The sequence below is a fragment of the Gouania willdenowi genome, unplaced genomic scaffold (assembly GCF_900634775.1).
Source record: "Gouania willdenowi unplaced genomic scaffold, fGouWil2.1 scaffold_312_arrow_ctg1, whole genome shotgun sequence".
Taxonomy (NCBI): domain Eukaryota; kingdom Metazoa; phylum Chordata; class Actinopteri; order Blenniiformes; family Gobiesocidae; genus Gouania; species Gouania willdenowi.
Genome location: NW_021145073.1, coordinates 38,282 through 50,932, shown reverse-complemented (window position 1 = coordinate 50,932; position 12,651 = coordinate 38,282). Strand labels below are relative to the sequence as shown.

Sequence of the window (12,651 nt, the reverse complement as noted above, 5' to 3'; positions counted from 1 at the left end):
AACAATGCTATACTTCTATATACAGTATAAGTATTATTATTAAAGTATGTTTCATATCAAGCTTCATTTTACCGTTTAAAAACATAAATAAATCAAGGGGTACACTGATATTAATACTAATATTTTCACAGTAACCAATAGAAATGAGATGATAGACATTAGTTTTCAGTGTATTTTACAGATGATTTATGAGCTGATAATTGTGATTAATAGTAATTGAGAATGTAATTGTCTTTCTGAGGGTAAAAAAAATAATTGTAATTAGAAAAAATGCTGGTCACTGTAATCGTAATTACACATGGATAATTGAAAATATAATTGAGCCCAACCCTGCCCAGCATAGCCACGCCTCCTTCCCTTCCCACCAGTGCTACAGCAGTGTGGTCTCCAATCCAAATAGTGCAAGATATAAACATCAAAGGTTTGGTTTCTTATACATTCAGAATGCTAACATGTTAGCATGCTAGCACACAGCAGATCTAAGGAGGGAGGCGGACTGAGCATGTCAGGGCCCTGGTCGGGTGTGGGCGGAGCCTGGAGGGAAGACACTGGCTGTGGGGGCGTGTTTTAATTCCTCTACATGCATTTCAAGGTCACAGCAAGAGGCAGCGAGAAATATGGAGACAGAAGAAGAGCTTTGCATGCAAGAGATGGAAATCACAGCTACGATGCAAGCGAGGAGCCCCGCCCACCATGCTCCGCCCTCAGCTGGGCTGGTTCTGCTGACACATCCTGGAGTAACTTGTAAAAACAAAGTTGTAGTCGTTGAACTGAGCGAGTTGACGGTCCACGCGTTTGTAGCCCTCCAGTTTCTGAGCCGAGGAAAACACGCTGCGACATTTGGATCTCTGCAAAAACACACAATAGTTATTATATATATTTAATAAATGTATCTACACTTAAAGCCTGATTATTTATTTTGAACTGAATTCATTGGTATTTTATATTCAAAGTAATTGTACATTTTGACAAAGCTTTTATTTTATACAGACGACTGTGGAAAATAAATAAGATTTGTTTTCTTCCTTTTTAAGTTTCAACACCAGATGTTTACTGTATGTAAGGGACCCGTACCAAGATTTATTACCAACAATAAACTAAAGTAACTTTGAGTACCATTTAATTCAGCTACTCAAACTGACCCATTAGCATTAGAGATGCTAACAGAAAGCTAACACAAGAGAAAGGTTACATTTAATAAGGGTTATTTATTAAAGGCTCAGTAATTGTGATTAATTGTAAATTAACTTTAGTAATTTAGAACGTAATTGTAATTTACTGTCAGGGGAAAAATAATAATTATAATTTCAGTTAATGTAATTAAATATGGATAATTGAATACACAAATACATAATTTCATCAAAAGATGTGACAAAAAGGCACTTTTTCTTTTATGTATGTCTCTTTTTATTCAGTGTTTTGTGTTATAAAAAATAAAAGTGTACTTTTGATGACAGATGTCTTTGTTTAATGAAAAATACAGTAAAGTATAAAAACAAACTAACTTGTGTTTACCTGGTTGACAAACAGAGTGGTCACAAACTTCCCTGGCTTGAACACGTCCACTATCTTTCTAACAAGGTCATCATAGGACGTCTGGGAGAGGTTGGTTTCAAAACTGACATAGGAGAACTCTGGCTCTGGGGTGATGTGAATGGTCCAGTAGGTTCCCTGCAGCACAACCAGCACAAGCACCATCAAAGCCCTGGTGTGGAGAACCCCCCACACCCCAGAGTGACACTCACATCAGTCTTCATCCCGTTCATGGAGTATCCACACGGGTTGAACATCGTGGCATCAATCACAGAACCTGGTATCAGGTCACAAATTCCACTCATCTGAGAACACGGTGGTCACATGGTTCAGATGTAAGCTGACGTACTTAGAACATTAACGATTACTATCAGGAACCAATCAATACGTTTAACGTCTTACACGAGTGACATCACTTGCAGAAACACCGTCTTTAATGTAGAACTGGTCCATTATGGCTGGATCGAGGTCACTCATCAGAACTTCCAGTGTCTGATCAGCCTGCTTGTTCTCCCAGTACTCTGGTAGGTCCAGGGTAAACAGGTACCTGTCACATGGTGCTACAGCTTAGAACAGTGCTTCTCAAACTTCTCTTATTTCTCAACCTAGGCCCCTCCCCTCTGTCCGACGACAACACTTTGCTTAGAAAACTATTTTAAAAACATCTATAGATCATAATAATGGAATAAATGAGTGATAATAAACAGTATGTAGTGGTTCACAACTTTTTTAGATCTTTTTTTTTTTTTTTTTTTAAATCAAGAATTTCTTTCATTAAATTGATCCAGTTTGAGCTCAGATAAATTCTTTTTAAACTGCATTTTAGTTGAACTATTTATATTCAACAAGGTGAAAATGTGTTTAACTCCAGGTGACCCCACATGGGTTCATGACCCCAAAGTTAAAAAACACTGATTTAGTGATAGTTTTTAATCATTTAGACTGACATTTTTGTTAATTTTCCACTCGTACCCCCTGTAGTGCCATTGCATACCCCTAGGGTACACGTACCCCCATATGAGAAACACTGTCCATGAGGCTCACATTGTCTAAGCCAAAAACATGTTCTGTTCATTTAATGAACTGTGTGGAGCTCCATGACACCGTCAGAGGTGGAGTCCGCACACACGTACCATTCTGCAGCTGTTCACGTATAGAACATACAGGGTTCTCAGGGGGAACGTGAGTACGTTTATCATTTATAACCCTCTGACAACCAAATTTTAAGTCATGCTGGAGTTTTTTTTTTTCCAGCCTTACGTTAAAGCCTAAAGTTATTTGTTGAACTGGTGATGGTTAGAGATACTCATGCTTGGTATAAATCCTCCATTAATAAATACAAACACTGTAGAGACGAGAAATAACATTTTATTCAAACTGATTCTAAGACGTGCTTTTCAAATTTAAATGAGGGATTTTGTAGGACCTGCAGTAATATTGGAACTGTTATAAACACCAGAAGTTTGAACTGAATACTTGAGTAAATACTTGGAGAAGAACTTTTTACTTTTATTTGAGTCATGTTAATTCAAAATAACATGTTAATTCAAAATAACATGTTAATTCAAAATAACATGTTAATTCAAAATAACAACACTCTGATCATGTCTGTCCTTCATGCTGCTATAGGTCTCATCCTTTCTTTGCTCCTGATGAATACATATAATATAATGTAATAAAGGCTGTAGTTGACCCTTCTGAGGAGAATCCTGGTGTTGTCTCATGTTAAAATAATTTGCATATTTAAATGTGGGCGTGGACAGGGAGGAGGCCTGTGCACGTTGAGGTGTTAAAAGGAAATGTGGGCTTCATACATTTGAATGTTTCCTGGAGTTTTTCTCACACTCACCAGCAGTCAGAGTTCAAACGTCCCATACAGTAGGCTGCACCATCTGAAACAAAAAGGCACAAACATTACGTTTATTTACGTTACACAAATCTGCAGAATCACATGATGGACACAAAACACACAACGTGAAGCATGGAATGCACTGGGATCCTGCGGGTGTCTCACGGCTATAAAAAGCATTTCCACAGGGAGCGCTGACGCACCAGATACCATCAAATATTCATCATACGTACTTGGGAAAATCTGGCTGAGAAAGTCCACTTCCTCTTGGAAGTTTCGATGAGGGAACTCTTGATGGGTTGGCTTCATAAAGTTTTTGCGGGAGTAGAAGAAGTTCTGCAGGAAGTGATAAATTGGTATGAGTTTAAAACAGACAGATCCAGAACATTGTTAATTTGAGGCGGGGGCGTCTTACTTCAATAGCATCAAAGCCGCAGTACTCCCTGGCAAGTTCCAGCAGAGGCACCAGTGCTTGCAGTAAGAGGGTGGTTCCACATGTCTTCAAAATGAAACGTCTCTTGGAGACAAACATGCTACTCTCACTGAGGACAGACAACACACATTTATTTTTAATATATCACTATTTGTTCTTTAGCGTAGGGCTGGTGTCACACACACACACACACACACCTGAGTATATAAGCTTCCTGCTTGTCAGTCTTTGTCACACTGATGATCAAACAGTGCACATTCTCCAAGAGTTTGTCCCACTCAAACCTGTCACAAGACAAAAGCCAAGGTCGTTAGATTTATTATAAATACATGAGCTTATTTCACGCACACAGAAGATTGGACCTTACACAATGTTTTAAAGTACACTTATTTTTGACATAGGGTTGCACAATTAATCAAATTTTAATCGTGATCATGATTTTGGTTTCCACCATTAAACCAACCTGATCGTTAGCAATATTTACATTTAAATGTGTGTTCTGCTGCATATCTAATCAAACACTTGTTAACCATTGGTCAGTGAGTTGCATGTGATGAAATAGTGTATTTATTCATTTAACTCTTGGTACATTTTTAATTATTGAGTTAATTTCTTTTTTTTTGGTGTAATTTTTATTTAAAGTTTAATTTTGCACTGTAAACTGTTTATATATAGTTTGTTTTTTTTAAGTAGTGCAAAAGAAACAGATTTTTTCCCAAACATGATAAATAATTAGTACAATATTATCATATCATTTTGGCCATAATCGTGCAGCCCTATAATTTTCTTTACTGTGAACGTAGTAACAGTTCTGTGGTGGTAACGGTAATTAACGGTATTTAGATCAGCTGTACAGTGGAGTGATATGATCCGTAAGGAGTCCTGATTCATGTCTGTCGTCCAATCAAATCACTAACTGTTGTATAATTGATTATATTAGAGTTGTTGAGGCTCTATGGAGCAAAGGGAGAGACAACCAGAATCAGCTCCTATTTCAGCGACATGTTCAGTCTATTCCTGGACGCTCAGCATGTGATGATATTCTTCAGAAAGACACAGTCCACACTCACCACCATGACACTTTACAGCAGATGTTACAGGCTTGGAGCAGGAAAAACTACATTTTAAGAGATAAACAAGCTTTGAAAAACACCAAACGCTGCTTTTGAACATTACAGAAGTGGAGAAAAGTGGATCCTCCAGGCCTTCAGGGACTAATGTCCCTCTGTATCAGGGGCTAATTTGGGACTTGGCCCAGGTCCACTGGGCTTTATCTTCTGGCACTGATTACCTCTCCATCCTGCTACACACTGATACTCTGCTTCACTAGCTGGGGTTCCATTACAGATTTACACAAAATAAAAGCAATATTTCTAAATGTCAAAGCGTAATGTGTCTTAGAACGCTTTTCCACTGAAGGTTGTTTTGGGGGGCGGAGCCTGGTGACTCTGAAATCTCATCCTGTGAGACTTTTCTGTAGGAAGATGGACGCGCTACACCTCATTAGAACATTCTGTATTCAAAGGTTGTTTCACGTCTAATGTGGCACTAATTATCATTAAGTCTAATACTAATAAATATATGGATCTCATTCTGTCCAAACGTACCACGTCATGTTTTCTCAGAGAAGTGGTCATGTGACCAGGTATGTCACGTTCTGTGATGTGTATTTGTGTAAAAAGTGTTTCCATTGATCTTTTGCAACGTTTCATAATCAAGTGTTTTTATTGAGATATTTCACATTTCCATGGGTAATGAAACACAGCTAGTGTTGGAGACTTTATAAAGCAGAAACATGTAGAAGGTTCATCCTAACATTGAAGAATGACTAGTTGACATTAGTAGAGCTACTTAATCACTACATTATTCAAGTCTCCATTCCATTACAAACCCATTCTCAATGATTATTGACCTTAAATTTGACACCAATCAACTGCTACTCATAAGGAACACCTCACAGCATCTTTTATTCTGTTGACTGTCATTAAAATATCCATATTTTTGTTTTTCCATTTGAAAAATGTTATTAATCTTTGGATATTGAAAAATTGATTCATATAGTCAATTTGATCACGATAGTTGATTTTGTTCCACCACCCCTTAAGGAAGCCGATTAGAATGGAAGCATACTGCATTCACTTTACAGAATTCAAAAATTCAAGTTTGTCTGAATAATTTTTCTGTTTTTTTTGTTTAAAAAAAAAAAAAAAAAAAAACATTTCTTGGACAACAGATGCACTTATTTCTTTATTGAGAGCAGAGGAAGCATGGCAATATGAATTAATGACATGCTAAATGTCCTTTGATCAGAGAACATCACTTTGGACCACTCAGCAGCAGTCCAGTCCTTTTTGTCTTTAGCCCAGACGAGACGCTTCTGACGCTGTCTCTGGTTCAAGAGTGTCTTGACACAAGCAACGTGACAGCTGAAACCATGTCTCACATACGTCTGTACGTGGTGGTTCTTGAAGCTCTGACTCCAGCTGACCCACATTTTTGAATGGGATTCTAATTTTCTGAGATACTCAACTTGGGGTTTTCATGAGTTGTCAGTTATAATTATCAAATTTAAAAGAAATTTAATATGTCCTTTGGAGATCAAGGTCCCAGAGTCTGGAGGAACAGAGGAGAGAAACAGAATCCACGTTGCTTGAGGTGGAGTGTAAAGTTTCCACAGTCAGCGATGGTTTGAGGTGCCATGTCATGTGCTGGTGTTGGTCCACTGTGTTTCCTTAGGTCCAAGGTCAACATAGACGTCTACCAGGAAGTTTTAGAGCACTTCATGCTTCCTGCTGCTGACCAACTTTATGGAGATGCACATTTCATTTTCTAACAGGACCTAACACCTGCACACAGTGCTAAAGCTACCAGTACATGGTTTAAGGACCATGGTATCCCTGTTCTTGATTGGTCATCAAACTGGCCTGACCTTCACCACATAGAACATCTATGAGGTATTGTGAAGAAGAAGATGTGAGAGACCAGACCCAACAATGCAGAAGAGCTGAAGGTCACTATCAGATCAACCTGGGCTCTCATAGCACCTGAGCAGTACCACAGACTGATCCACTCCATGCCACGCCCACTGCTGCAGTAATTCAGACAAAACCAACTAAGTATTGAGTACATGATCATACTTTTCATCTTCATGCTTTTCAGTTGGACAACATTTCTACAAATGGGTGACCGTGGCTCAGGTGGTAGTGGGTCGTCTTCTGATCGAGAGGTTGGGGGTTCGATCCCAGTACCTGACTATGTGTCGAAGTGTCCTTGGGCAAGACACTGAACACGGAGTTGCTCCCAGTGGTCGACTAGTGCCTTGCATGTCAGTCCTGTCCCACTGGTGTGTGAATGTGAGAGTGATTGGGTGAATGAGCTGATATGTAAAGTGCTTTGAGACTGTTTCAATGGTGATAAAGCTCTATATAAAATTAAGTCCATGTACCATTCTACAAATCTGTTTTAAGTAATATTCTAATTTTCTGAGACACTGAATTTGGGATTTTTACTAGTTGTCAGTTATAATGAACATTAAAATAAATAAACCAGTGTTTGTGTAATGAATGAATATAATATACAAGTTTCACTTCTTGAATAGAATTACTGAAATAAATCAACTTTTTCATGATATTCTAATTATATGACCAGCACCTGTATGTATATTGTGAATTGGCCCTCGTCAGCTTCCGTAGATTTGACTTCTGATCTTCTTTGTAACCCAAATATTGAAGCGTATAAAACATTGTATTTACTGTGTGTGTGTGTAGGCTCATCACATACAACAGTGCAGTGGCTTCCAATCTTTTTCTTGTCGTGATCTCATTTTCAATAATCACACATTTCTGGTGACGTTAGACTTTTTTTAGAATGAGAGTCTATCACGTTTGTTATACTGTATTACAAATACAAAGTGACAATAGATTTATATTGGATAAAGTGAAAGTTTAGAATACAATTAGAATGTATGTGGTGTTTTAATTTGAAAGATAAAAATGATTAAAGCTATTTGAGCTTTCTGTCCCTTCATGCCTAAACTTCTAGAAATATGTCACAGATCCATAAAACAATGTACATCACATTCAGTCATTCACTGATTAATCATTATTCATTCAGTGATTTATTATATATACTGAAATAAATAAAATCATCAGAAAAAAGGTAAACGTACAAAAAAATAACTTGTTCATAATTTTTTTGACGTTAGTTAACTGAAACTTTTAGTGTTCATCAAGCTAGAGCTTTGGAGTCTGTTTTAGTGTAGGAACTGGTCAACATGCTGGTACACATTATATATGTAGTAAACTGCTCCTAAAAATAAGTCACAATAATAATGCATCAATTTTATATAGCGCTTTTTTGGACACAAAGTTGCTTTACAGAATTATTCTTTCACTCCACATTTAGTGGTGGTAAACTACTATAAACGCCACAGCCTGACGGAGGCGAGGCTGCCAAAGTGCGCCATCGGCCCCTCCCACCTCCCACTCATGCACTACAGTCATACTAGACAATGTGGGTGAAGTGCCTTGCCCAAGGACACAATGACAGATACCACAGCAGTGACTGTCCCCCACTGTGGCACCTGGAATGCTCAGTGGTCTCCCATCCATCTACTAACCAGGACCAGATCTAACGGGATCGGCCAATGACAGGCTGGTATGGTCATAATGTATTACAGTGTGAACATCAGCCTCTTTTCTGTCTGAGCCACAGTTGAAATCTCTCTTTTTCCCCCTCATATTAACAACAAAACGTTTGTGTGGAAAGCCTGATTTTATTATCTTACATTCAGAAATGATCAGTGCACATTAGTCATAAATAATCATCAATATTTCACTTATTTAAACTCTGTAGTGGATCAAATTGTGGCTTTACGTTGGACACGGTGGTAAAATAGTTGAACCAGTGTAGACGTCATTCTGACGTCTGTCAGCGTTTCATTTCACAAGCTGTAGCTGACGTGCACACCGTGCATTTTGTCTCGTCAAAAACCGGTAAATTTGAACTTATTAGAAATGCTGATGGTCAATCTTTTGGCGTACATGTTTAGCTTGGAGGAGGTGTGTGTAGCGTAGCTGTGATAGACAGGGTTGGATCCGCCTCATATGACATAACACACGTAGACACCATGACTGGCTTCATTACCGGGATGAGTTTATGCAATATCCATCGAGGGTCCGTTGGTCTGCTGCTAGATGTCTTCTCTTGCTCTAGCCTTATGTCCGGACGGTGATGGACCAGATGAGCAGTAACGTTTGTTACTTGTCCGGAGCAGAGTTTAATACAGCTTTGGTCATGTGTTAAATCTGTCTGCCATGAAGTCGATCAAAAGTATGTCCATACTTCAGATTTAAATCGTGCAGGTTTAATCACAGTTGTTGGTTTGTTCGCTAAAATTCCAGCTGCTGCAACTCTTCCTCGTGTTTGTACATTTCCCAGTGGTCGCCGTCCAAAATGTGAAAAACACAATAAAAAATAAATGATCAATACTGCGAAGCAGAATTGAATATTAAAATCAGCACCCAGAAAATTGTGCTCATCGTCAAATCAATTCACCCCCCCGACCCCCTTTAATCATGTCATTAATCTTACTCAAGTGACGGAATCGTCACAATATCGTCAGACATGCAGCAGAAAGAAGTTTTAAAAAGACCAAATACCAGTGGATTTAAAAAATAAAAATAAACTGTCAGAGGAAAAATCCTCCTGATGATTAAAAAAAGCCTCCATGGAGACACAGAGAAACTTATCCTATAAAAAGTTATGGTCAGTTATTTATTGAAGTGTATATTTAATGTTGTTAGCCTTCAGGTCTTTTGTTATAGTTTCTAGGAGATGTTTCTCATTGTTTCAATGATTGAGAGATTTTAAGAAGGTTTATGAGATTTTTCCAAGGACAGATTGTTCTAATGTATAATAAAGATGATTAAGTTCAGTCACCATTGATTTTAAATCTTTGCTCTATTGTATTTTTGCCGTTACAAAGTAGATTCAGGAACACGTTGAGTACTTTGAGTATGCAGAGGTCGACCAAGTGTTTTTTTAGAAATCAAATTATGGTCACCCTATTATTAGTAGATATTTTAGTCGACCCATTTCTTTTCTGCAGGTGACCCCATGGTTGAAAACCCTGATATAGTGGATAGGGAGGGAGAGGAAAACCTGATCATACCATTATAAGGATATTAATCACTTGTGAATGAAGCAAAGCCACCATTGGTGTCAAACTCCTTTTAGATCAGGGGCCAAAAATAAAGTAGTTTGATCTGAAGTGGGCCACGGATTTTAGGTTGGAAAACAAGAAGATTTTAACAATCAGTGACAGATATAAGTCCCTGCAGGATTTTCTCTTTTTGTGAATCATTTTTATTTAATTTTGGAAAATTAAAATAAATAATTTCAGGACAATTGAGTTCTTTGAACAATTTGAGATTTAAAATGAATGCAGTCATGTGATAAAAGCATGGTTTGAAAATGCCATCCTCCAAATAACCAAACACACAATAATACCAACACACAAAATAAGAGAAAAATATAATAATAAAAAACCAGACAACACAAAATGACACCAAAAACACAATTACTAAAGAAATGATATTGATTAGAGCAGTGGTTCTCAAACTGCTCAATGCTAAAGTTCCCACTTTCTCTAACTTTTGAATCTAATTCCCTCCAAATGTCCAACTACAACATTTTGTGAAAAAACAACTATAGATCATAAGGATAACACATTTTAAACTCATTTTGTAAATAAGTGAATGAAACAGTATTTAGTGCCTCCTGAATAAATTATCTTTTATAGTTTTTTAATAATTTCAGTTAATCTTTCTCCTGATGTCAGACCAAGATTGACTTTTCTATTTTCTGTTTGTTCTAATAAAGAATTTTTTTCATTTTGTGCGTTTTGTTATTTAGTATATTTTGTGCGTGTTTCCATTGTCATTTTGTGTTTTCGTGGTATTATTAGAATTATCTCTGTTTTTTGGTGTCGCTTTGTAAGTTTCTCTTTTATTCTTGTGTATTTTGTAGTGATCTTGTGAATTTTTCTCTCATTTAGTGTGTCTGATGTTTTGTGTGTTGCTGGTCATTTTTCGTATGATTACAATTTTTAACCAAAAATAAACAAACGCCCATATTTTTAATTTTCCTCTCTCTCTCTCAAGTGCCCACTGTAGTGCCATCGCGTACACGTACCACCATTTGAGAAACTACTCACTACTGGTGTAGTCAAGAGTGACAGCATGTATGGAAACATGAGACTGAAGGACGGACACACGTACACACACACAGAGAAGTTTTGTCTTCTTTCCAGTTTGTTTAGGGCTCAGTGATCCCCATGTACCCACATATAGAGCTAGTGGCTAATGCTAACCAATGGAAGGAACCGTGTCCGGGAGCGCGTGTCACAGCACGCGGTGCCCACACGCACCCCCATGCTCCCGACACAACCACAAGGCCTTTGACTAAGTGACGCAGATTGAAAACCAGACCACATTTATACACTTCACACCTAAAAACACTCCACCGGAACTGAACATTCCTCTTTATTTTATTTACACGCTTCACAAAGATCACCAGACAAATCATGATATTTAGTATTTATTTTGTCCTAGTGTTGGCGTGTGCACGTCCAGATGTGCACGTTAATCACGGATAAGCTGTAAATGTACATTTGATGACACAGACGTTGGTGGAGACACGGCTATCTCCGCGCATGTCAGGCTACAGGCTAGCTTCATTAGCCAACTGATTAAAAAACGGGTGAAAAGTTCAACCGGTCTAGCACACATGCACCCCAAATGCGTCGTGAAAAACGAATCTAAAGTCAGTAGTTTAGCAAAGACACGGAGCAGCCGTTAGTGGTGGGTTATGAGAGTAATTAAGAATGAATGACTCAGCGTAGAAAGTCGCTGTGTTAAAGGGGGAGGTGGCCATTTTTGAATGACGGGGTTGACTTTAACAGCAGCTCAAACATCGATCCTAATGTCATTCCTGCTTCGCTAAAAACAAATCCCGAATTGACAAAGTCTAATATATCCGTACATATCTAAACCACATAAAGTTGTGATTGTGAAAGACCGCGGGGGGACATCCACAAACACGAGGCCGGAGGCTTCACGGAGGGCGACGGACACGATGACACACACCTTGGGATGGTCCGGAGGTCCCCGGTACCTTTGGTCTCATCCTGCCGAGAGAACCACACCTCCAGCAGCTTCTCGGTACCCTCGAAGAAGTGTGCACCGTGATCTTCCATCATGAGACGACAGACAACCAACAACAAAAAATAGCAAACGTCACTAAGAACGTTCACGGCTGAATTAATCCTTTCTTCTTGTGGTTATTATTTATTCAGGTACAGTCCTTTAAGCAATCCAAGTGTTAGTTTTCTTGAGTTACCGTCTTCCCTTTAGCAGAGAATACTGTTAGCGAGTGCTAGCTAATATCGCCGGCCATACTGTGTAGAGCACCGAATGAACGGCGACAAGTGTTTTTATATGGCTACGGTGTGTACGTCACTATGCCTTTGTGCCAATCAGATTACACGGCTGTAGTTTGGACCATTGTGATTAGTCAAGACACCCGTCAATTATAACTCGGCACAGGCGGGGTTTTGTCACGTGATTTGTGTGAAACAGATCACGATCAGACTTTAGGACAACAACAACAATAATAATAATAATAATAATAATAATAATAATAATAATAATAATAATAATAATAATAATAATAAAGGATGGATATGAACATATATATTGTAACATTGTCTTATAAAGAGATGTGTATCTAACTATGTCAAAGTAAAAATCATTTGGCCATAAGGAATAGTAATACT

The 12,651-nt window shown here is 38.2% G+C and overlaps 1 protein-coding gene across 1 annotated transcript; it reads right to left on the bottom strand.

Moving 5' to 3' along the window:
- Positions 1-208: 208 nt before the first annotated feature.
- Positions 209-12,289, bottom strand: LOC114459440 (S-adenosylmethionine decarboxylase proenzyme-like). The gene is made up of 9 exons (XM_028441696.1): positions 11,963-12,289; positions 4,013-4,099; positions 3,798-3,924; positions 3,616-3,718; positions 3,383-3,425; positions 1,936-2,080; positions 1,746-1,838; positions 1,516-1,671; positions 209-848 (listed from the first exon to the last, which is right to left on the bottom strand). The coding sequence occupies exons 1-9, from the start codon at positions 12,073-12,075 to the stop codon at positions 705-707; spliced, it is 1,011 nt and encodes a 336-aa protein (XP_028297497.1). The 5' UTR covers positions 12,076-12,289; the 3' UTR covers positions 209-704.
- Between the last annotated feature and the right edge of the window lie 362 nt (positions 12,290-12,651).